The sequence below is a fragment of the Camellia sinensis genome, chromosome 2 (genome assembly GCF_055761805.1).
Source record: "Camellia sinensis isolate YWXY chromosome 2, ASM5576180v1, whole genome shotgun sequence".
Taxonomy (NCBI): domain Eukaryota; kingdom Viridiplantae; phylum Streptophyta; class Magnoliopsida; order Ericales; family Theaceae; genus Camellia; species Camellia sinensis.
The window spans coordinates 151,453,885-151,478,976 of NC_138962.1; the positions used below are offsets into that span (position 1 = coordinate 151,453,885).

General features: G+C 45.7%; 1 protein-coding gene across 1 annotated transcript; it reads right to left on the reverse strand.

Moving 5' to 3' along the window:
* Positions 1-610: 610 nt before the first annotated feature.
* Positions 611-916, reverse strand: LOC145819149 (uncharacterized). Its single transcript, XM_082913109.1, has one exon. It carries the CDS (start codon positions 914-916, stop codon positions 611-613), a length of 306 nt encoding a protein of 101 aa, XP_082769235.1.
* Between the last annotated feature and the right edge of the window lie 24,176 nt (positions 917-25,092).

The window sequence follows — 25,092 nt, forward strand, 5'->3', positions numbered from 1 at the left end:
AAACCGGGTCGACCGGTTCGGCGGTTTGACCGCCGATTTTTTCCGGTTCTCTCAAAATAGGCCGATTTTCCACTATGACCGGTTTAGTGGGTGTACCCAGACCGGAACCTCGACCGGTCGGCGGTTCAACCAGTTGAACCGGCCGGTCCGGTCCGGTTTTTAAAACCATGGTTGCAAACCCAAGTCCAGAATACGATGAAGGTCGGGTCCAAAACCCGAATTGTTATAATCTTCCCCTCTAAAAGAATTTCGCCCCCGAAATTAATCTTCATCACTAACAAGATAAGCATAAGGTAAGCTCAACAAATGTAGATACATACATTCTAGTTTTCTATCATCTTCATTGAACCATCATCCATGTTAACAATTCCAACCATAATTATCATTCATATATACCTTTGCATAAACCAAGGTGCCAACAACAAGGAATAAGAGGAAATTCAGTTTACTTTCAACACTTACAACTCTTTGAAGGAATACAAATATAATAACAATATCTAAGGTAGACATGCTACCACCCCAAACTCATGGTCAAAACAAAGACATTAAGAATTTTGTGGCTCAAGATCAATTTCATTGGTTACTTAAGAAAAGCACGAAATATAATACATCACAAATTTAAGAAAAATTCGGGATACTTCTCGCGGACTTCGGTTTCTCGTTCCCACGTTGCTTCCTCTACCCTGTGGTGATGCCACAATACCTTGACTAGGGGAATTGTCTTACCTCTCAACACCTGTTCTCGTGCATCCATAATTTGGATTGGCTTCTCCTCGTAAGATACTTCCTCGTCTACCTCGATTTCCGTCCAATCTAACACATGAGAGGGGTCAAGTTCATATTTACGGAGCATAGACACATGGAATACATTACGAACTCCCGAAGGCTGAGGAGGTAATGCAAGACGGTACGCCATTTCTCTAACCCGTTCGATGATATCAAAGGGGCCAATAAACCTTGGTGATAACTTCCCACTTAGGCCAAACCTCATCAAGCCCTTCCTAGGGAGATTTTCAGAAATAGATGATCACCAATCTCAAAGGATAAGGGTCGTCATCTCCTGTCAGCATAACTCTTTTGTCAACTTTGAGCGGTGATTAATCGCTTACGAATGAGGGCAATTTTCTCGATGGTTTCAAGAACTAAGTCCGGCCCTAACAAAGGTGAATCCCCCACCTCCGTCCAACATACTGGTGATCTACACGGACGCCCATATAATGCCTCAAAAGGTGCCATTACAATACTGGCTTGAAAACTATTGTTATACGCGAATTCCACCAGGGGTAAATGTTTTTCCCACGACCCTTTAAAATCTAGTGCATAGGCCCTCAACATATCTTCTAGAATCTGAATAACACGTTCGGATTGTCCATCGGTTTGCGGATTGTATGCCGTACTAAAGTTTAATTGATTTCCCAAGGCACTTTGAAGACTCTGCCACAATCTGGCCATAAAGCGAGGGTCCTTATCAGACACTATGCTGACTGGCACTCCATGGAGGCGAACAATCTCACGAACATAAAGCTCCGCTAAAAATTCTACAGAGTCCCCCATACTCATGGCGAGAAAATGAGCCGACTTAGTAAGTCTATCGACAATCACCCACACTGCATCATTATTTCTCTGGGTCCTAGGGAGACCAGAAACAAAATCCATGTTGACATATTCCCACTTCCATTCGGCAACTGGAAGGGGTTACAATAGCCCTTCCAGTCTTTGGTGTTCCGCCTTAACTTGTTGACATGTTAAACACTTGGACACAAAAGAGGCTATATCCTTCTTCATGCCCCTCCACCAAAATTGTTGGCTTAAATCATGGTACATTTTGGTGCCCCCCGGGTGCACAGCGAAACGATAATGATGAAAGTCTTTCAAAACCTCCTTTCTCATTGATTCAGGTACAAACAACCGGTCGAGATAACGAACACTAGAGTCTACATAAACATTTAAACCCATCTCTTCCTTCCCAAGATGAATTCTCCCCTTTATAGCTTCCACTTCTGGATCCCCCAATTGAGCTTCAATTACCCTTGCAACAAGAGTCAGTTGTGCGACAGTGGCAAAAAGGGTTGGTTGTTTCGGAAATTCACCAAACTGTAGAGCAAATTCGTTGATATCCCCCATCATTTTCCACTCATCCATCGCTAGGTTAGCCACCATACCCACTGACTTTCTACTCAAGGCATCCTCCAATACATTAGCTTTATCGGAGTGGTAGTGTATCTCAAAATCGTAGTCTTCTAGGAAATCTATCCATCTCCGTTGACATAAGTTTAAGTCTTTCTGGGAGAATAAATATTTGAGGCTTTTGTGGTCGGAGAAGACTTCAAATTTCTCGCCGTAGAGATAGTGTCTCCACAACTTCAAAGCAAAAACAACTGCGACGAGTTCTAGATCATGAGTCAGGTAGTTTCTTTCATGGGTCTTCAATTGGCGCGAACCATATGCCACCACCTTTCCTTCTTGCATTAAAATGCATCCCAATCCCTCTCTAGAAGCATCACAATACACCATTTAACCTAACCCTCGTTCCGGAATGATGAGAATTGGAGCAGTGGTCAGTTTAAACTTTAATTCTTGAAAGGAGTTCTCACATGCTTCATTCCAAACAAACTTCACTCCTTTGCGGGTTAACCTTGTCAAGGGCGATGCTAAGGAAGAGAAATTCTCTACAAACCGGTGATAGTAACCAGCTAAACCCAGAAAGCTACGAATTTTCGAGGTGTTCTTAGGCTGCTCCCACTGTAACATAGATTCTACTTTTGATGAGTCCACCATAACTCCGTCTCCCGAAACTACGTGACCCAAGAACTTCACTTCTGAAAGCCAGAATTCACACTTCTCATACTTTGCATGCAAAACCATACGAAGATGCTCTTCATACTCTTCTTCAGAAGGCGAATAAATAAGGATATTATCTACGAAGACAACCACAAATTTGTCAAGAAATTCCCGGAAGATCCTATTCATTAAATCCATGAACATAGCTGGGGCGTTGGTCAACCCAAAAGGCATAACCAAGAACTCATAATGACCATATCGGGTTCGAAAGGCAGTTTTGGGAATATCTTCTTCCCTAGCTCGAATTTGATGGTAACCGGACCTGAAATCTATTTTGGAGAAACAACGAGAGCCCTTAAGTTGGTCAAAGAGGTCATCAATTCTAGGCAAGGGGTATTTGGTCTTAACTGTGGCTTGATTCAATTTACGATAATCTATACACAATCTCAAGGATCCATTTTTCTTCTTTGCAAATAAAGTCAAGGCTTCCCAAGGTGATGTGCTAGGGCGTATAAAGCCCTTACTAAGTAGCTCTTGTAACTGTTCCTTCAGAACCACTAATTCGGTTGGGGAAAACCTATATGGCGACAATGAAATGGGTGTCATACCTGGTAGCAAGTCTATGGTGAACTCTACCTCCTTGTGAGGTGGCAAGTCTATGAGATCTTCAGGGAAAACATCAAGGTAATCACACACTACTCTTGGAAATTCCTCCCGAATTACATCACTACCATCCTCCTGAAGGGTTGCTAATAGAAAATTAATCTGCCCTCGGCCACGTGGGTAGTAAGAATAGGGTAAAGACTTATCACACCTATCCCCCAAAAATGTGAAACAATCACCATTTGTAGTACACACGGTAACCCTCAATCCATTCCGAGAATAACATCAAAACCCGCCATTTCCAACAATACAAAATTAAACGGAAGTTGTCGACCGGCTACCTCAATAATACACCCCTGACATTCCCGGGTCAGAATGACCTTTCCCTCCACCGATGACTCTACAGTAAGCGAAGTCGACAGTTGTGTACTCTCTATCCCTAACAATGATGCAAAAGACGTAGCAATAAATGAATGTGATGCTCTAGTGTCAATCAACACCTTAGCCCAAGTATTGAAAACAAGAAATGTACCTCTCACCACTGATGGCCTCGTGGCTGGCTTGGAAGTAGTGATGGCATATACTTTGCTTTGTGACCTCTGATCCCCCATGTCACTCCTTGGAACATAAGCTTGTGGGATGGACTGAGCAGATGTGGCTCCTTGAACTGCCTTGGGTGCTTGCCCTGATTGAGTCTACTGATAGGAGTGCCTCTGCCCTTGACCCATCTGTAAGCCTCCAGATTGCCTAGATCCCGCACTTCCGAAACCCCTGCCATTTGTGGACAAAATTTCTTCAAATGCCTAGGTTGTCCACATTGATATCAAGATTGTGGTTGGCTCCTATTCTGAGATTGACCCTGTGGCCGCACAGACTGAGACCATGCCCCACCCTTCTGTCCACACTCCGCAGCCTTGTGACCCATTTGGCCACACCTATAACATGCACCAGTAACTCGGGGCATGTTTCCCGAACTCCCACCCGACACATAACTTGAATATTTGGCTTGTTGTGGAGATGATTGCCAAGATGATGACGAACCCCTGGACCTCTTGGAAGAACCCGTGTCACTCCTGGTATCAGACTGTCTTGATCTCTTAGACTTTTGCCTTGCCTCTTCAACCTCCACTATGATCTCTACATGAGCTGCCGCTTTAACTAATCGATCATAATCACAGATCATGTTGCCAACCACCTTCATCAAAATCTTTGGCCTCAACCTTTTCTCAAATTCAAGGCATTTCCTCTCTTTAGTAGCCACCAATTCGGGTGCAAAATGAGATAAGCTAGTGAACTTACCCTCGTATTTCGCCACCGAGGTATCTAGTTGTAATAGTTGCTCAAATTGTTTCCTCAATTGCTCCCTAGCCGTGGTAGGGAGGAATTTATCTTGGAAAGCTTGCACAAATGCTCCCCAAGTATGCTCAACCCTATGCTTAACGGACTTCCACCACTACCTGGCCTCTCTCTTCAATTGGTAGGCTGCTAACGCCACTCACAACTCATGCTCTTGGATGTCTAGGATCTCGAAAGACTTGACTATTTGCTCCAACCACTCATCAGCTTTCATTGGGTCGGGCTCACCACTATACTTAGCCGAATTAGAACGAAAGAACCCCTTCTTCTGAAAGGAAGCTCTCGTTTCCCCCTCAATGGTTCTAGTCGCTTGTTCGACTCTCAATATTTCCATGGACTCCCGTAGAGCCCCTGCCATTTCCCTCGCCAAAGCCCCCATAGCTTCTTGGGCCGGTGGAACGGGTATGTTGTTTTGACCCACTCCTTCCTCTTGTGGAGGGATCTCAGGTTGAATGGGGATGTTCTTGCCACCCCGATGGGGTCTACGCCGAGGCCTAGCGCGCCCAGGCATCTGTATAAACGAGACAAGGATAGATTCAATAACGAGTTTCCGTACCTAAGTGATCTATGTTCACTTCCCGTGCAACCCTCATGCCGTTATACATCAAGAAATTCAAACAAATACTCAATATTCACATAGAAACACACATGAGTCATCCTCCCTGTAGACACCCCATTTTTGACCGTCCTCAAGACTTGGACGTCACCGTTTGAACACTCGGTGATCATCCATGTTTGTGTTCGTTTGGAGTTCCCGGAGGTCTCGGCTCGCGCGCCTTGCCTCAGGATCTCCGAACTCGACCGTTTAGTGTCTGGTTTCATACCAAACACTTGTGTTTTGCCTTGGAGGGGCAGGGAATGCCTTGTGAGGCATCCCCACACATCACCGGCAGTGGCTAGAGGCCACCAGATGGTTTTTGCTGCCATCGGCACTATTTATTGCCGGCCGGCACTATTTGTTGCCGGTCAGCACTATTTTATGCCGGTCGGCACTCTTTTTTGCCAAAATGGCATTTTTGGCCGGCCGATTACTGTGCATCTGCTTTTGTAGATATTTTAAGACAGCTGTCTTGCTTTTTGCATCCCTCCATAAACGTGTATGGAGGGATCTCTCTCTTGGAAGCTTGTCTTGTAAGCTTTACAAGACAATAAGCCTCTATAAGAGGGAGCCTTCTCTCTTGTTTCTAGGGGAGACACTTGGTTAGAGACTTGAGATATTTTGGGAGCTTAGACAGCCATTGTTAAGCTCTAGTTTTAGGGTTTGAGTTGCATACACATCCTATCTCTCTTTCCCTCTCTTTTGTGCTCTAGGTGTTTTGTGTCATACTATTGCACATAAACACCTAGTGTTTCACCTTTGTCTAGCTACTGAGGTTCTAAGGGACTGATTTTAGTACTTTGGTGTTGGATTCAAGTCAAGGAAGGCCATTGGAGCATCATTGTTGAAAAAGGCTTCAAGGGTAAGAATCTCACCCCTTTATTCCCCATTTTTGCACCTTATTTCTACCTGTCTTAAATTCGTTTTTGAGCTTGGTGTATAATACAAAAAAGTTCTGTTTTTAGACCCTCTTGATTGTTTATTAAGGGTGTTTTGTGGTTTGATGGTGCTTGACCCCTCTTAGGCCTTCAAAGGCCTCATTTTGTGCTATTTTGTGCTAGTTTCGGGACTTTGGTGTTTGGGCCTCTTCACCACTGAAATATTGAGGGATTTCAGTGGTGGAGATGGTTCCTTGAAGTCTCAAGAAGGAGAGGGCCACCCCCTCTCCTTGTTGTCCTTGAAAAGGGCATGTTTTGGCCTCTAAAGGGAGCCTATGTTTGAGTGTGTGTTGAGCATGTATAGACTGTTTTTCATGCTTATATTTCCATAATATGACATGATTTTAAATTGGTTTTGGTACTCCATGCATGTTTAGCATAGTTGCCATGTAATGCCTTGTGATCCCTTAACATGTCTTAGGTTGTGTGCCTTTGTTTCTAGCATGTTTTAGGCTTACATTTGTGAAGATTTTGTGCTTATCTTGACATGTTTTAGGTCTGTCCATAAGTGTTTGGGTTGATTTTAGCATGCTTAGTATAGCCTCTTTGCATTTCGGTTTGTTGGCCTTAAGTATGTGCATGTATAGCATGACATCTTTGCATTGATGTGGTGATTTGGGACCATCCTACATGCTATTTCAGTCCCATTTTCATGCTTGTGTGACTGCCTTGCATGCATCTTTAATGCTTTGGAAGCTTGTGCAGCAATGCTCCTTGTTTTGGCACTTGTGCATGCCTTTAAATTTGAGCCATTTAGATGCCATCTAAGTGGTCTTTTGGGCCTTATATTATGTACTAAAATTCTGTTTTTAGTCATTTAGTCCATGCCATGTTTGGTCTTGCTAAGTGTAGTTCAATGCCCCATTGGTTTGCTTTGAACACTTGGACTATTTGTTGCATGTTTTGGCTTGATTTTGTTGCTTGGTTTGGCACCATCCTAACATGCATTTTCAGAGCTTATGTTGCATATTAATTGCCCATGTCATCCCCCTTTCAAATGTGTTTGAGGGTTGTTCAATTTGTGCTTAAGTGTTGGCCCTCAATTATGTGCATGTGTGTATGTATTTGGTCCCTCATGTTTGGGCATTTTGGCCACTGTTTTAGGCCTATTTAGGGCTGCCTAATTCATGTTTAAGTCCATCCTCTATTTGGTTTGCATGGCCCCATGTTTGCTTGCATGCTTGCATAAGTTTGTTGCCATGCCATGTTGCATCCTTAGCTTGCATGCCTAGCTTGCATTGCATCTTGCATGCATGCCTTGTTCCTTGACTTGATGATAGGAATTGGGCCTTAGTTTGTTTGATTGGTTTGCATTTCATTTGACATGAAAGTTGCATACTCGATTCCTTGGGCCATCATGCATGGAAATGCGTGATTGGTGGTCCGAGAATCGAGGCACATGTCCCTTTGAGTCATTACAATGATAAGAGACATGATTGGTGCATATATGCCTTGAAATGTGCTGCCATGCTTTGCCTTGCCCTCTGTTGCTGTCATTTGCAGATTCTGCAGGAACACTCTGCCGACCGGCAGTGTCAAGTGCCGACCGGCAACTATTTCTCTGCCGATAGCCTCACCTTGTGCCGGTGGCCACATTCCACTGCCGGTGGCAATTCCATCTAGCCGGTGGTGACCCCTTTTGTCCAAGGGAGCAGTCCTGAGATTTTGGCAACCTCCAGAGGAGCAGAGGAAGGAAAACAGAGGCAGCCTATGCATGGCGGCGCATTTCCCGAGGCGATTTACTGTTTTCTTAGCTTAAGTCAATTTGCTTAGCTGATTAGGCAATTTGTAATATTTAATTTGCTTGTGTAGTTAATTAATTTGTAATATTTATTTGGTCCCTCCGAGCAAGGGCAAATCTTTAATAAGTGTGGGTGAGTGTGTGTATGTCTTCCAATCCCCACTTGTTTCTTCCCTGTTACTTACCTGCTTTGATGGTTAGTATTAGGGCACGTTTAATTTAGCATACCTTATGCTATGCATGCGTGCATCCATGCATTTGTATTACATGCATTAGGCTCGGTACATCACGCTAACTGTATTTGTATTTTAATTCCAAATTGAATACGTGCATCGATTGATTGCATTTCACATGCCATGTTTAGGATTAGCCGAGCCTATCTAGTTGCATTTTTGCATGTGATGCATTAGCCATTTTTTTAACATGAACTAGGACATGCATGTTTGCTAACTAGTTTATTGTTTTGGCACGGAGTACGATGTGAGTATTTATGCTTTAGCATCTTGCATGCGTGTGAATGTTGCCATGACAGTATGCTTGCCATGCGGCTAAATGCTTATGTGTTATTACTGTTTGGATGCCTGTGGGTGAAGGTTGGATTGTTTGAGTTGGAAAAACTCGTTGAAATCCGTATTTTAGCTTACTTGCGAGTAGCAAATTCCAAAGCGCTTTCCAATACAAACGGATATGCAATGCCTGTTTCCAAATTAGGCAATCTAGTCTATACTTGTTTGCTGCGCGCATAACATAGTAATTCTAGGCTAATAAATGGAATAAGAACACGTAACGTTTTCAAAATCAGATATCATGGTTAGTAGAGGCCGGTCTTCGGACCGGGCTAAAGGGGGTGCTCATAGCTGACCTTCCCCGATCGTACCCTAGCTCCCGAGCCGAGACAACTCCGGTGATGACGGACATGTGGCCTTCGGCACCGAGTCAGGGTTTCCTAAATTTCCCCATTTTAAAAATATTTAGGTGGCGACTCTGTATCTGGCAAAGCAGTCCATGTTTGGCACTACTTTTTCAAAAATCTGTTTCTCAAAACGATTTGCCAGATTTGGACTCTTTGGTTCAAGATTAAGAACCGTGACACAAATCGAGTCCGAACTGTAGCGGGGTCCCTCGCAGACTTGTTACAGTTTCTGACGACTCTGCTGGGGAATTTAGAGAGCTTAACTCGAACGCGTGATATCCTATTTTGATTTCGCTTAAGTGTTTCTTTGCATTTGCATGTGCATTGGTGCGCCTAGGAACACAGTGTTTGCCATCTGCCATTCCTGAACGGTTTGCCGGAGGCTTGTCTTGTCAAGGCATGACCATAAGGCTGACCGGTTATGGGCTCTGACAGCATGGGAACACAAACCCTGGTTTACCGGGGCACCCTTTTCGACCATTCGACCTAGTGCATATTCGGAATCCATAGTGACCATTCCAAGTTAGGACAGGTTGCTTACCCGATGTTAGGTTGTTTGAAACCGCTGTGTGCATAGTGAAACCCTAGCTCCTGACAAAATAGGACAGGGAATCCCTACCCCAACATAGGGGTGTTTTGGCTCTCTTACTTGCTATATGCTTTTTAGAATGTGTTTCTACAGGGAAAGTATATATCAGTTTGCAAGTTTGAATATCAAACCTGAGGATACCGATATCAGTGTCAGTTATGAGAATCAGTTATCTGCGGGTATCGGGTTCAGTTTTTGGGACAGTGATTTCTGGGAACAGTGATCAGCAGTAGAGTACAGATTGTTCAACTACACCAGTGTTTGATCCGTTTTGGGCTGAAATGCTGTTTGTTTCTCCTTTCAGTTCAGAGTATCCAGAGCCGGTACAGAATAGTCAGTGTCCCCCTTGCCGTGGCAGGGCTAATGATGACGCAGAATTCAGAAGAGATTGTAGTTATGACAACCGCATTAGAGCAAGGGATCACCCCGCAAGGTGAGGCCAGCGTTGATGTGTCACATCCACCTAGGTCGCCTGTTGTGCACCCGGGTTGGGCTCCCCAGTTATACCAGGCTCGCGAGCCTACTACTTTTGAACTGATGGGGATGATAGGTGATCTCCAAAGTTCTGTGGCGGATCTCGCCTACGGGATGTCAGCTTCACCCCCAGCGGCACCGTATGCCGGGAATTTCATACCACAGGAGCCCCCGCTGCTGGGGCGGATTGTGATAGAGCTCAGCCAGCCAGAGGTGGCTTCCAGCTACAGCCACGACATGTCAGCAACAACCGGGCTTCGCTCTGAAGTAGCAACCCAAACCCTTGACCAGGCTGAGGCCAGAAGAAAAGACAAAATGAAGGCAGATGCCGATCCCATTGAACAGCTGCTGTGGGCAGTCCAGGCTTTGAAAGCCGGGGGGATGAACAAGCAACAGGTATCCGCAGTTGTGGCAAAGACTGTGGAGGATGCTTTCCCCACTCCACCTGAGGGTAGTTCAAGCTAGCCAGAAAATCGAGATAGGCCCCGTCATGCCAAGACATTTCCTCCCATTCCCGCTCCTACACCCGGGAAAGATCAAAAAGCCAAGGCAGTGCCAGCCGACCGTTTCGCTAGCACATCTAGCAAGAGTCCTCAAACTTCAAAGTATCTGCCTCGAGGACGCAGAGCCTTTCACGCCCTCTACATGCCTTTGTCTAGGGCATTTCTAATATTGGCTAAAAAGGGGCATCTTAAACCCCTGGAGCCTCGACCACTCCCGAAGAATCTCCCCGCCACGCACGATGCTACCTTGTACTGTGCGTACCACCAACAGTCCGGCCGCAGCACCGATGGTTGTTTTCGCCTTCGTCATGAAGTGCAGGATCTGATCGATAATGAGGTCATTCTTCCACCTACCTCGGCAAATTCCGTCACTACTGAGCTGTTGGACTTCGAGGATACTGCAAATTTGTGATCAGGGGTTGGACCACCTGCGGGCGGCGCTCGTTGTATTTCAGATGTGGCGTTTGGCACGCACTTTTTGAGCATTTGTAAATGCAGTTTTGTAGCTTCTGGCTTGGGGTTTTGGGTCAGTTCTCAGTTTTGTTTTGAGTCTGCCTTTTTGCTTTGAGTCAGTCTCTTTGTTTTTGGGTCTGTCTTGTGCTACCGAGTCAGTCCCGTTGTATAGGATGTCGAGTGATTCCGGGGTTGTTGCCTCGAACACCGTTTTGTATTTAACCTTTTTGCTATCTTTTTGAGTCTGTCTCTGCTGTGGAGCCAGTTACATCCAAGAAACCTGAATGAAACGGCTGCGGCTATCATGTTTCCGTGTTTATTATTTATTTTGGGCTAGTTGTGCCAGAGGACTTGAATGGATTGACAGTACATCTCGCATGCTCTCCTGTGCGCCAAACTCATTGCATTAACCTAAAGTTCTTCAAAACTTTTCGGACACTGCGGTGATAAAAACGAAGAGGAAGGAATTCCTCGGGTTTTGCAAAACTTTGATCATTTCAGAGAAAGTGAAGCATGCTAAGCCTTTTTAATGAATGAAACCATGCTTGTCGGCATGAGTACTGAGAAGGATCCTGGCTTGATCCAGATTGGTCCCACACTATCTTCGGCGCGAGCGATTTGTCGCTTTCTTAAAAACTTTCAAAAATAAATGTTTTACGCGGCCTTGTGAAGACCTGTGTGAGACCACTCTTGAGATTGCGCAGCCTAGGATCACTCTCAGCCTCAAGATTCAACCCGTTCAAACTTTGAACCCGTTTAGAACATTCAGAAAGTTCAACGGTCAAACATCATGCAAGGTCTGTATGGCCAAATCAGGGGCAGCCCACGAGCAAGAGGCACCAAAGCCGAATCTGCATCAAGGAAGTAGATCTCACCAGAAGGAGCTCGTGGAGCAGCCATGATGGATTCTCCTGCAAAACATTGCAACAGCCGTTCTCCTAGATACAGAGAGGCTTCGACTCCAAAAACCATTTGGCATGGACTTGCTACACTTTTACCCTTTGAGAGGCTCGCTGGGTCGAAAACCCGGAAGGGTGACCTAGGCAAAAGTTAGAGCAAGAGAAAAATACAAAAGAAGCAAAAAAAATGCAAAAACAAAAAAAAAAGAAAAAAAATGTGGAAAGAAAAAAAACAAACAAAAAGAAATCAAAAAAAAAGAAAAGAAGAAGAATAAAAAAAAAAAGAAGCTCGCAAGGTCGAAAACCCGCATCGGGCGCCTTGGCAAAAGTTAGAGCCTGAAAAGTGAAGGTTAAAATACCCGAGTGTACCTTAACCGGAACTACGTAAGGCTTGATTCCCATGTTTGGGATACGTAGGCAACTTCATCATGAGGTCCAGCCCCCAACGCTTTCATAGCGTCTTAGTCCATGCAATGGTTTTGATTTCATCCCAAAGTCCAGTCACCAACACCCTCCAAGGTGATTGTGTCCATATATTTGTTGTGATCGTCTTCGTCATCGCTGTGTCCAAGAGCTCGACCACCACCAATGAAGACTGTTTGCGGATTGCTGCGGCATCATCCAAACAAGGGGCAACTTTCCGTTGCTATAAGCCGACGAGAGACGCCATTCAAACTAGGGGGAACTTTCCGTTGCCTCCCACCCCCCTTCAAACCAGGGGCAATTTTCCATTGCCTCCGATCCGAGGTTGCGCATCTCAAAGAGTAAGTTCCATGCTCGTTGAGCATTGACTGTTTGAAAAATAGTTTTTGAAAATTTTTACTGAGGTTGACTATTTTCTCGAAAACTATTCCGTTTTCCAAAACTGGACCATTGTCTTGGACCCAAAAAGGAAAATTTTCAGTGCTTACAGCCTGACTTGCATGCTTTTCAAATAAAAAATCGAACAAGTACGTTAATCCGACTCTCATTTTGATCAAAATTGTTTTAGTAGAAAACCGAAACGAAAAGAATGGTTAAAATGATGAACTAGGGGCACAGTTGAGCCAGGCGTTCTGTCTTTCCCTCGTCATCGACGTACTCGCCAGAAGAGCGCTCTACCCGTCAGAAGAAATAGCCGTGAGCTAACGGTGTTAAGCATGAACCCACACCTTTCTATTTATCCATCAATCACCCCGGGGAGGGATGAAAAATGAGAGAATGAAGAATAGAGAGGTGTAAGTTGAGAGAAAAGCGAGGAAAAGGGTTTTGAGAGAAAAATCCGAGCTTGAGAGTCGAGTGATGTGAGAATCACAAATCAGAAAGGGTGGGGAACAATACCCAGATCGAACTGGCTCCTCGTGATCGGAGGTCCCCCGCCTTCGTTAACACGTCTGTATGTCATGTCTTTTGTTTTGCTTATCTCAACCTTTGTTTTAGGTCTTTTTCGAGCTTGTCTCGTTATGTTTAGGTCGTGTACCTGTGTTCGAGTTCTCCCCGCCGTGTTCAGTTGCAGGCTCGATACCCCGGTTTGAAAAACCCTCATTCGATTTCAAAAAACATTTACACTCAGAATGCTGTGCCATTCTCTACATTTGAGCATGCTTCAACTCCAACCGGTTTCGTCTTTGAGCTCCGTCTTGACAGATTGGGCTGTTTTGTTTAAAGTTTACTGTGTGCAGAATGAACCGAATGCTGTGTTATGAACTGTATGCAGATTAATCCCCAACAGAGTAAAGGCTGTGTGTCCAGAGTCAGGCAGTGGGTTATTTTGCTGTTGGCTGTTTAGTTATCTGATTATTACAGTGCAAGTACTCAATCATTCAGACAACAGATCAATTTCATTTACATTGAAATGTAACATGATGGGATGCGATGCAATACATAAGATATGTAAATGTAACACTTTTTAAGCAAAAAATCTGTTCATTTCATAATCTTTTTCAAGTACACAAGTTTTGAAGAAAACAAAATCTGCCTGCCGCAGTACAAAGCATCCTAACTACCAACAAAAGGGAAAGTACAAGAAAGAAAGAAAAATAACAAAAATCTGTATCCATGATGAGCACTCCAAGGGCCATCAGTCTGTCCTGGTCCTCTTCCTGGACGAAGGTCCAGGAGCATCATCAGCATCGTCGTCAGAGCCCGAGCTAGAACCGCCTCCGGTCTCCTCCTCCGATGACTCGGACCCCGTCTCTGCCTCCGCCTCTGACTCCTCGTCATCATCATCGTCCGGGACTGGAGCTCGCGAGCTACTCCCGACATGAGTACGCCCTCCCCTGGTGCGGGGAAATACTCGGCCCTCCTCATCTCTCCCCCGAGCAGGGACGGAAGGTCCCGCCGAAGCACCCCCTGCCATAGGAATCTGGAAAGGAGGCTGAAAAGTACACAAAAGGGGAAATGCACCAGTATATTGTAAACAGTTTATCAGTGCAGAATGCAGTGTATGAGTACAGTGTGTGTATGCCGTGGGCAGTTTACCAGTGCAGAATGCAGTGTATGAGTACAGTGTGTGGATGCCGTGAGCAGTTTATCAGTGTAGAGTACAGTGCAGAATGCAATGAGTGCAGTGTATCAGATTCTGTGAGATCAGTGTGTCAAGTGTTGTGCCATGCATCCGATTATGTGAAGCAGCATATGAATGGTTTGAGGCTAGTGTCAGAAGAACATACCGGAATGCTGTAGAGGGCTAGGAGATCAAAAGTCCGCTAGAGCATACCCATCATGGAGGCATTCATCTCCAATGACTGCCGGGTGTACGCAGAAGAAGCCTGCAAAAATGTCAAATGCATCAATATTCTGTGGAATATCAAACAAACTGAAATGAAATGACTATACAAAAATGCAGTAATACATACCGGAGGTAAGTCAGGGACACCGACGAACTCGTGATCAGCTGGCGGAGGGGCGAAGGGGATCTGATAGGTCGCCCCACCCTGCCCCTGGAAAGTCAGTACAGCTGGCAGGGCGGGCCAACCAGCCCCCCGTCCTCCCTGAACTCCGCCCCTGCCACGGACTCGGGCCCTCCACGAAGATCCAGCCCCAGCTCCTGCTCCTACCCCAGCCGCTGGCGCCACGGGCCTAGCTCCCTCCGCCCGATGGCCACCGCTCAGAGGTCGCATCAGGTACGTCTGCATGTACTCTCGGTAGTCGCCGATGCCTCTGAAGCGGGTCGCCTCCCAACCGATGGTGTAATCATCCAACTGCTCAATGGTGAGCCTCTCGGTCTCCCTCATCTCTGCAGGAGGGTGAACCGGGACTATCTTCTCAGGTAACCCTAGGGTCTGGCGTAGAAAGCGCTCCCCCAGGTACCAAGCTCGACAGACCGGGCCCTCTAGCAAGATCCGGAAACGCGAAGTCTCCTCCGCACCGGCAAAACGGCCCCGCGTCACCGCCGGCAATGGATCCCATGGCCGCCAAGTGATCTGAAAGTGCCATACAGTTGTTACCTACTGTTATTGAAATATGCAGTGGGAAAGTGAAGCTTAAATGGACTGCAAGTAAAACATACCTCGGCCGGGGTATTGGTGTCGAAGTATCGGCGGAAAAAGCCGAAAGTCTCTCGCGGCCGCCGGGTGCATCTCCCGTCAAAGCGCCGTGAGAAGGGGACGACCAAAGGAGTCTCTGTGACTGGTACAAGGGCAAGCCTAGGAAAGTAGGCGTAAACCCACAGCTGCAAGGTAAATACCAGTGCATTTATCAAAAAAAGCAGAATATACGGAATAAAGCAGAAATGGCAGAGCCGTGTGTTGTGCAGTGTGTTGTTTACAGTGTATACTGTGAGCAGTGTACAGTCAGTGTGAAGCAGAATGTATGTGTGTGCCGTGTGTACAGTATACAGCAAGTATAGAGCAGACTACAGTGTGTGCAGTGTACAGAGTACAGAAAAGATAGAAAAGCAGAAATGAAAAGTGGAGAAGAAATGTACCTCCCAAGCCCGCCAGTAGCCTCCGAGCAACTGGCCGCTGCCGCGCGAAGCCGAGCTCATGTACCCATAGAGGGTGGCCAGAGCGGCGCCACCCCAGTCGTAGTGCAAAATGTCCCGGACGTCCACCAGTGCGCTGAGAAGACAGAGAGGCACAGTGTTCGCCCGGTCGGCGAAGATGGTCGTCCCGAATAAGAACATCAGGAAGCCGCGGGCGTACCTCTCCACGTCCTCCTGAGTCATCTGAGCCTCCTCCTCCAACACGGGCTGGACCCTAAACTGTACCTCGAACCAGGAGTACCGCACGAAACCTGGGCGAGCGAGAGGTGGGGCCTCCCCCAGCAGATAGACCTGAGCGGCGGTCCACTCGTCCATATCTATGTCAAAGGGGATCGGATCACCCCCTACCCCGATGCCTGTGAGCATCGAGAAGTCATAAGGGGTCATCGTCATGTCTCCTGCTGCGGAAAAGTGAAAAGAATCGGTGGTGTCCCACCACCTCTCCGCCAGAGCGACAAGGAGAGGTCTGCATGTGGAAAGCCTGGAGAGCCCTCGGCAGAAGGCGCCGAAGCCCGCCCGGTCCACTATGCGTCGGACTGCGTCAGGGAGCTCATCGTACCACTCCCGTGCGCCAGTATTCCCATACCCGCGGATGGTATGGGAACCCTCCTGCAAACAGAAAATAACAATTGCAAAGCAACATTCAAAATGCAGTTTTGAAAAGCATACAGATACAGCGTGCGTGCAAGTTTGACAGATTTTGACAAATACCGGGTGCCGATGTGCTTACAGTGAACTACAGCGTGTGATGCGTCAGCCTGTTCGGCTGGTTCAGTGCAGATACAGCATGCGTGCAAGTTTGACGGATCTTGACAAATACCGGGTGCCGGTGTGCTTACAGTGAAATACGTGTGATACGTCAGCGTGTTCAGGTGGTTCAGTACAGTATAGCATGTGTGCATATGTTCAGATTTAAGCAAATACCGGGTGCCGGTGTGCTTACAGTGAACTACAGTGTGTGATGCGTCAACATGTTTGGGGAGTTCAAAACAAATATAGCATGCGTGCAAATTTAACAGATTCAGACAAATACCGGGTACCGGTGTGTTTGCAGTGGAAAACAGTGTGCAGTGTGTGTGCATGTGTGTGCATGTGCCAATCTCAAAAAGATGTCAGTTGTATGTATGTTTACAGTCAACTACAGTCTACGGTATATCAGATTTCAGCAGTTAAAGAGTACAACTAGCTACGACAGTTTTGTATCCTACATTGCGGAAAGTAAAGCAGAAGAAAGAGAGTTACCTCGGAAATGCTGAAGGAAAGATGGGAGGTAGGCTCGCGCAGTAGTAACTCAGGCGCCACGTGCCTCTCGAAGCTCCGGAACTGACGCAGACTGTCGGGGGGCAGAACATGGATCGTCGGTCGGTAGGTCGTCGGGTCGAACGGGTGCTCGCTCAAAGGTAGGAGCTCGACCCCGGGATCCATCTCGTGGTCCGGGGGAGTCCCGCCACGTGGAATGTCGTTCGCCATGTAGAGAATGATGAGAAAATAGCCGGAGGAAGGAAAACCGGGCCGGAATACGAAGAGTCAACCGAAAAGTCAACTCCCGAGAAGGTCGGAAATGGCCGGAAAGGCCGGGATGTGAAAAGGCACGGGAATGAAGAGGAAAGCAAGGGGAACAAACCCCGAAAAGGCGGGAACACCAAACGAGGCACCGAAACAAAGATTTGTTCGGTTGAAAATGTCCGAAACGCGAAGAAAATCGCGAATCCGACGACGAAACGGGCGTAGAACGCGAAGAAACAGGCGAAAAATGAGAGAAAAACACTCTAGAGAGAGAGAGTGAGAGTTTTCGGCGGTGGGGAAGTGAGGAAATAGGGTTTGAAACCCAATTTTAAAACACCCAGGGTGAAAAGTCGAAACTGCCCCGACTCAGCAACTGTTTGCCGGTCGGCAGTGTTTTGTGCCGGCCGGCATTATTTTGTGCCGATGGATTTATTCTACAGCCGGTGGCCTCCCCTTCCGGCCGGTGGTGTTCCCACAGCCTTGTTTAGGCCATATTAGTAGTTTGTGGTCTTCATATCTCAAGAAAGTGCATCCCCGACACTCAACCGGCCTCCGTTGTGACCTCGGATCGTGTTTTCCATGCGTGGTACTCGAATTCGTGCAAGGTGTATCCTTTTTGTATCCTTTTAGCTTTTACGAAATTCAAAAGTTGCCCCATGTGCGTTGCACGCGTTCATCGCACTACTTCGGTGCATTACATCGCGCTGTCATGCGCCTCACATTCGCATTGTTATGCATACAGTATGCGTTGTAACACGCACCCCTTTGCATTATCATGCACATTTCTCATGCATTGTCATTGCATTTTCATTCCATGCATTGTCATGCATTCCGAAACACGTGCGTTGTTACGCATTTAAGTCCATTTACATTCCGTGTGTCACGCGTGTCACACTTAGCAACATTTTACATTTCGTGTGGCATGCGTGTCATACTTAGCATCGTTTACATTCCGTGTGGCATACGTGTCGCACTGAGCATCATTTTGCATCTCGTGAGGCATGCGTGTCTCATTTATTTCATTTATATTATTTTGCATCGGCACGTGTGCCCCATTTGCACCGGCACGTGTGCCTTATTTGCATCGGCACGTGTGCCCCATTTGCACCGGCACGTGTGCCTTATTTGCATCGGCACGTGTGCCCCATTCGCATCGGCAGGTGTGCCTCATTTGCACCGGCACGTGTGCCTTATTTGCATCGGCATGTGTGCCTCATTTGCATCGGCACGTGTGCCTTATTTGCACCGGCACGTGTGCCTCATTTGCACCGGCACGTGTGCCTCATTTACATCGGCACGTGTGCCCCATTTGCACCGGCACGTGTGCCTTATTTGCATCGGCACATGTGCCCCATTCGCATCGGCATGTGTGCCTCATTTGCATCGGCATGCGTGCCCCATTCGCATCGGCATGTGTGCCTCATTTGCATCGGCATGCGTGCCTCATTTGCATTGGCATGTGTGCCTCGTCTGCATTGTCTTACATTCCTTACGACCCGCATTGTCTCACATCCACTTTTGTATTGTCATGCATTATTGTTCAATTTCTTTGCCTGCGTAGACCGCATGTTTTTGATTGCGTAGACCGCTTTATTAATTTCATTACTTGCGTAGACCGCATGTTTTGATTGTGTAGACCGCATTATTAATTTCTTTGCCTGCGTAGACCGCATGTTTAGATTGCGTAGACCGCATATTAATTTCATTACCTGCGTAGACCGCATGTTTTGATTGCGTAGACCGCATTATTAATTTCATTACTTGCGTAGACCGCATGTTTTGATTGCGTAGACCGCATTATTTCATTACTTTTCTTAGACCGCATGTTTTCCTTGCGTAGACCGCATGTAGACACCCCATTTTTGACCGTCCTCAAGACTTGGATGTCACCGTTTGAACACTCGGTGATTATCCATGTTTGTGTTCGTTTGGAGTTCCCGGAAGTCTCGGCTCGCGCGCCTTGCTTCAGGATCCCCGAACTCGACCGTTTAGTGTCTGGTTTTGCACCAAACACTTTTGTTTTGCCTTGGAAGGGCAGGGTAGGGCTTGTAGACCATCCCCACCCACCACCGGCATTGGCTAGATGCCACTGGCTGGTTTTTGATGCCACCGGCAATATACATTGCCGGCCGGCACTGTTTGTTGCCGGTCAGCACTATTTACTGCCGGCCGGCACTCTTTTTGGCCAAGATGGCATTTTTGGCCGGCCGATTGCTGTTCATCTGCTTTTGCAGATATTTTTAGACAGCCGTATTACTTTTGCTCCCCTCCATACACGTGTATGGAGGGATCTCCCTCTTGTAAAGCTTGTCTTGTAAGCTTTACAAGACAATATAGAGAGAGGCTCTCTCTAGTAACAAAGGGGGAGAGACTTGCTTAGAGACTTAGGATTTTTGGAGAGCAAAAGCAGCCATTGTTGAGCTCTTGTTCTAGGGTTAGTGTTAGATATATTTCCTATCTCTCTTTCCCTCTTATTTGTACACTAGGTGTTTTGTGCCTTACTATTGCACACAAACACCTAGTGTTTCACCATCCTCTTGAAGCTGAGGTTCTAAGGGGTTTGTTTTGAGATTTTGGTGTTGGATTCAAGCTAAAGGAAGCCATTGGAGCACCATTTGTGAAGGGGTCTTCAAGGGTGAGATTCTAGTCCTTTTTTTCCCCATTCTTGCATTGATTTTATACCTATCTTAGAGCTGTTTTTGTGCTTATTGTATAACATAAAAAAGTTCTATTTTTAGGCCCTCTTTATTGTTTGTTAAGAGTGTTTCTTGGTTTGAGGGTTGTTGACCACCCTTAGGCCTTGAAAGGCCTCATTTTGAGCCATTTTGTGCTAGCTCCAGGATTTTGGTGTTGGGGTCTCTTCACCACTGAAATCTTGAGGGATTTCAGTGGTGAAGATGATGCCTTGAAGTCCCAAGAAGGAGAGGGCCACCCCCTCTCCTTGTTGTCCTTGAAAAGAGCATATTTTGGCCTCTTAAGGAAGCCTATGCTTGAGTGTGTGTTGAGCATATTTGGTTTGTTTTTCATGCTTATATATCCATAATATAACATGACTTTAAGTTGGTTTTGGAACTCCATGCATGTTTAGCATAGTTGCCATGTAATGCCTTATTTGTCCCTTAACATGTTCTAGGTTGTTAGCCTTTGTTGGAGCATGTTTTAGACTTGCATTTGTGAAGATTTTGTGCTTATCTTGCCATGTTTTAGGTCTGTCCATAAGTGTTTGGGTTGATTTTGGCATGCTTGATATAGCTCCTTTGTATTTGGGCTTGTTGGCCTTGAGTATGTGCATGTGTAGCATGACATCTTCGCATTATTTTGATGATTTGGGATCATCCTACATGCCATTTCAGTCCTATTTCTATGCTTGTTGGATTGCCTTGCATGTCTCTTTAATGCCTCATAAGCTTGTGTAGCAATGCTTCATGTTTTGGTGCTTCTTCATGCTTTTGTTTTGAGTCATTTGAATGCCATTTAAGTGATCCTTGAGGTTTGTTTTTGCATGATTTCAAAGCTTATAATGAATGCTAATTGTTCATCTTTGTCCCTTTCAAGTGTGCTTGAATGTTGCTTGTTTTGTGCTTAAGTGTTGGTCCTTATGTGCATGTATGTGTGCATGCCATTTAGCCTTCACTTTTTAGCACTTTGGCCACTATTTTAGGCCTTATTAGAGCTACCTAACTCATGTATAAGACCATCTTTGCATCCATTTGCATTGCCATATGTATGCTTGCATGATTGCATAAGTGCCTTGCCATGTCATGTTGCATTCCTAGCTTGTATGCCTAGGTTGCATTGCATCTTGCACGCATGCCTCATTCCTTGATTTGGTGATAGGAATTGGGCCTTGTTTGGTTTGATTTGGTTTGCATGCATTTGAAATCAAAGTTGCATACTTGGTTCTTTGGGCCATCATGCATGGAAGTGCGTGATTGGTGGTCCGAGAATCGAGGCACATGCCCCTTTGAGTCATTACAATGATAAGGGACATGGTTGGTGCATACATGCCTTGAATTGTGCTGCCATGCTTTGCCTTGTCCTCTGTTGCTGTGAGTTGCAGGTTCTGCAGGAACACTCTGCCGACCGGCAGTGTAAGGTGCCGGCCGGCAACAAATGCTACGCCGACAGCTTATTTTTTGTGCCGATGGCCATACCACACTGCCGGTGGCAATTTCATTCGGCCGGTGGTGATCCCCTCTGTCCAAGGGAGCAGTCCTGAGGTTTTGACAGTCTCCAGAGGAGTGAAGGAAGGAAAACAGAGGCAGCCCATGCATGGTGGCACGCTTCCCGAGGCGTTTTCCTGTTTTAATTAATTTATTTAATTCGTTAATTAAATTAATTTGTAATATTAATTAGCGTATGTAGTAAATTAATTTGTAATATTTATTTGGTCCCTCCGAGTGAGGGCAAATCTGTAATAAGTGTGTGTGGGTGGTGTGTATGTCTTCCAATCCCCACTTCTTTCTTCCCTTTTACTTACTTGCTTTGATGGTTAGTATTAGGGCACGTTTAGTTTAGCATACCTTATGCTATGCATGCGTGCATCCATGCATTTGTATTACATGCATTAGGCTCGGTACATCACGCTAACTGCATCAGTACTTCAATTCCCAAAATGAATATGTGATAATTGTGCATTTTCACATGACATGTTTAGGATAGCCGAGCCTATTCTAGCAACATTTTGTATGCGATGCATTAGGCACTTAACATGGACTTGGATCATGCATGTTTGCTAACAAGTTCTTTGTTTTGGCACGGAGTACTATGTGAGTATTTTCCAGTTTTAGCATATCGCATGCGTGTGAATGCTACCATAACAGCATGTTTACCATGTGGCTAGATGCTTATGTGTTAAACTGCTTTGAATGCCTGTGGGTGGAGGTTGGATTGTTTGAGTTGGAAAAACTCATTGAAATCCGTGTTTTAGCCTACTTGCGAGTAGCAAATTCCAAAGCATTTTCAAACCAAACGGATATGCAATGTTTCTTTCCAAATTAGGCAATCTAGTCTATACTTGTTTGCTGCGCACATAACATAGTAATTCTAGGCTAATAATTGGAATAAGAACACATAAAGTTTTCAAAAACGGATATCACGGTTAGTAGAGGCCGGTTTTCGGACCGGGCGAAAGGGGGTGCTCATAGCTGACCTTCCCCGATCGTACCCAAGCTCCCGAGCCGAGACAACTCCGGTGATGACGGACATGTGGCCTTCGGCACCGAGTCAGGGTTTCCTAAATTTCCCCATTTTAAAAAATATTTAGGTGGCGACTCTGTATCTGGCAAAGCAGTCCATGTTTGGCACTACTTTTCAAAAAAATCTGTTTTCTCAAACGATTTGCCAGATTTGGACTCTTTGGTTCAGATTAAGAACCGCGACACAAAAAATCGCGAGTCCGAACTGTAGCGAGGTCCCCCACGGGGGCGCCGTCTACACCGCATAATTGTTCAATTTCTTTCTTTGCGTAGACCGCATATTTATTGTTCAATTTCTTTACCTGCGTAGACTGCATGTATTGCTTGCGTAGACCGCATAATTGTTCAATTTCTTTCTTTGCGTAGACCGCATATTTATTGTTCAATTTCTTTACCTGCGTAGACCGCATGTATTGCTTGCGTAGACCGCATAATTGTTCAATTTCTTTCTTTGCGTAGACCGCATACTTATTGTTCAATTTCTTTACCTGCGTAGACCGCATGTATTGCTTGCGTAGACCGCATAATTGTTCAATTTCATTACTTGCGTAGATCGCATGTTTTCTCTTGCGTAGACCGCATGCTTACGTTCAATATCATTACTTGCGTAGACCGCATGCTTATGATCAATTTCGTTGCCTGCGTAGACCGCATGCCCCACTTACATGTTTGTATTTTCACAGCATTGTTATGCTCCCCACTTGCTTTGCGCTGTCACGCATTTCGAGTACACTACTATGCATATTGCTAGCAATATTGTGCCTGTACAGTTTGTTTTCTTTGCAGGCACGATATTGTATGTACGGTTCATTTAAAGCTGGTGCAACCAGACGAGCCGCACAGGTATATCCACGGTCTAGGAGACCCTAAATCCTCTGAAGGTGTAAGTCCTTTGGTGTTTGTCGTGCCCGAACGACTTTCGATAAGTTGCATTACATATGTATTTTAAAGCCGCGTGTTGTCGCGCATTTCATATAACATGCATTTTATACATCATTTGCATTTCAAAAACAAAAAAAATCATGCATTGTCACACATCATCGTAAATAGTTGCATTGTCATGCATCATTGCATATTTGTAAATACTGCACTGTAGGTCGCGTGCATTCATTGCATCACCTTCCATCCACGGCTTACGCCTTTCCATGTTGGGCTTGGTCTGGTATGTGCCCATACTTCTCGTGTCGAAGCATAGTTCAGTAGACCGTTCTATGTTAGACGTGGCTTGTATGCGTACATGCCCTACCTAGGCAAGATTTGGTTTGGCCTGCGTGCCATATTCATTTCCATTACATTGTAGTGTAATTTTTGCATCCGGCATTAGGCTCATTGTCCTTTCTCCAGCGGGTCGTTTCCCCACTTATGTCATTCCACCCAATACTTGTTCTTGTGTCTGTCTACAATGCTCATAGTTCAGTTGACCGTTCTATGGTAGACAGACTTGTTACCTCCATCAATCTATTTGACATAGGTGTGGTTTCGAACCACTCGTGATTGGATCGTGATTCAATTGCTTTGCATATAATTTGTATTGCTTCAATTGCATTGCATCTTCATTTGCATTGTTTATACATTGTTTTGTATATATTGCATATCATTTTGCATCCATTCTTGCATTGTTATGCATGTTGCTAACAATATTGTACCTGTTAAGTTTGTTTTCTTTTCAGGCACGATATTGTATGTACGGCTCATTTGAGGCTGGTGTAACCAGACGAGCCGCACAGGTATTGTATCCTCCGAGTGAGACATATTGAGAATTGCATAATTCTCTTACATCCTTTCTGCATTGTAGTGTAGTTTGGTGTATGCTAGCTTAAAACCGTCGCATGTGTGCTTCGTTACAGTTTTCTTTGCATGATCATAAGTTATGTCTGGCTCTGTGCATTGTCTTGCATTTTGCCCCTGCCTTCGGGCGCATACCTTATTTGTTTTGCATGATTGTCTGAGTCTTCGGCCTTGTAAAAAATGGGTCGTCTCTGGGCTTTGACATTCACTCCCGTCATTGTTATGACTTTCGAGTTCTGTCAAAGAGGGGCAAATGTAGACACCCCATTTTTGACTGTCCTCAAGACTTGGACGTCACCGTTTGAACACTCGGTGATCATCCATGTTTGTGTTCGTTTGGAGTTCCCGGAGGTCTCGGCTCGCGCGCCTTGCCTCAGGATCTCCGAACTCGACCGTTTAGTGTCTGGTTTCATACCAAACACTTGTGTTTTGCCTTGGAGGGGCAGGGAATGCCTTGTGAGGCATCCCCACACATCACCGGCAGTGGCTAGAGGCCACCGGCTGGTTTTTGTTGCCATCGGCACTATTTATTGTCGGCCGGCACTATTTGTTGTCGGTCAGCACTATTTTATGCCGGTCGGCACTCTTTTTTGCCAAAATGGCATTTTTGGCCAGCCGATTACTGTGCATCTGCTTTTGCAGATATTTTAAGACAGCTGTCTTGCTTTTTGTATCCCTCCATGCACGTGTATGGAGGGATCTCTCTCTTGGAAGCTTGTCTTGTAAGCTTTACAAGACAATAAGCCTCTATAAGAGGGAGCCTTCTCTCTTGTTGCTAGGGGAGACAC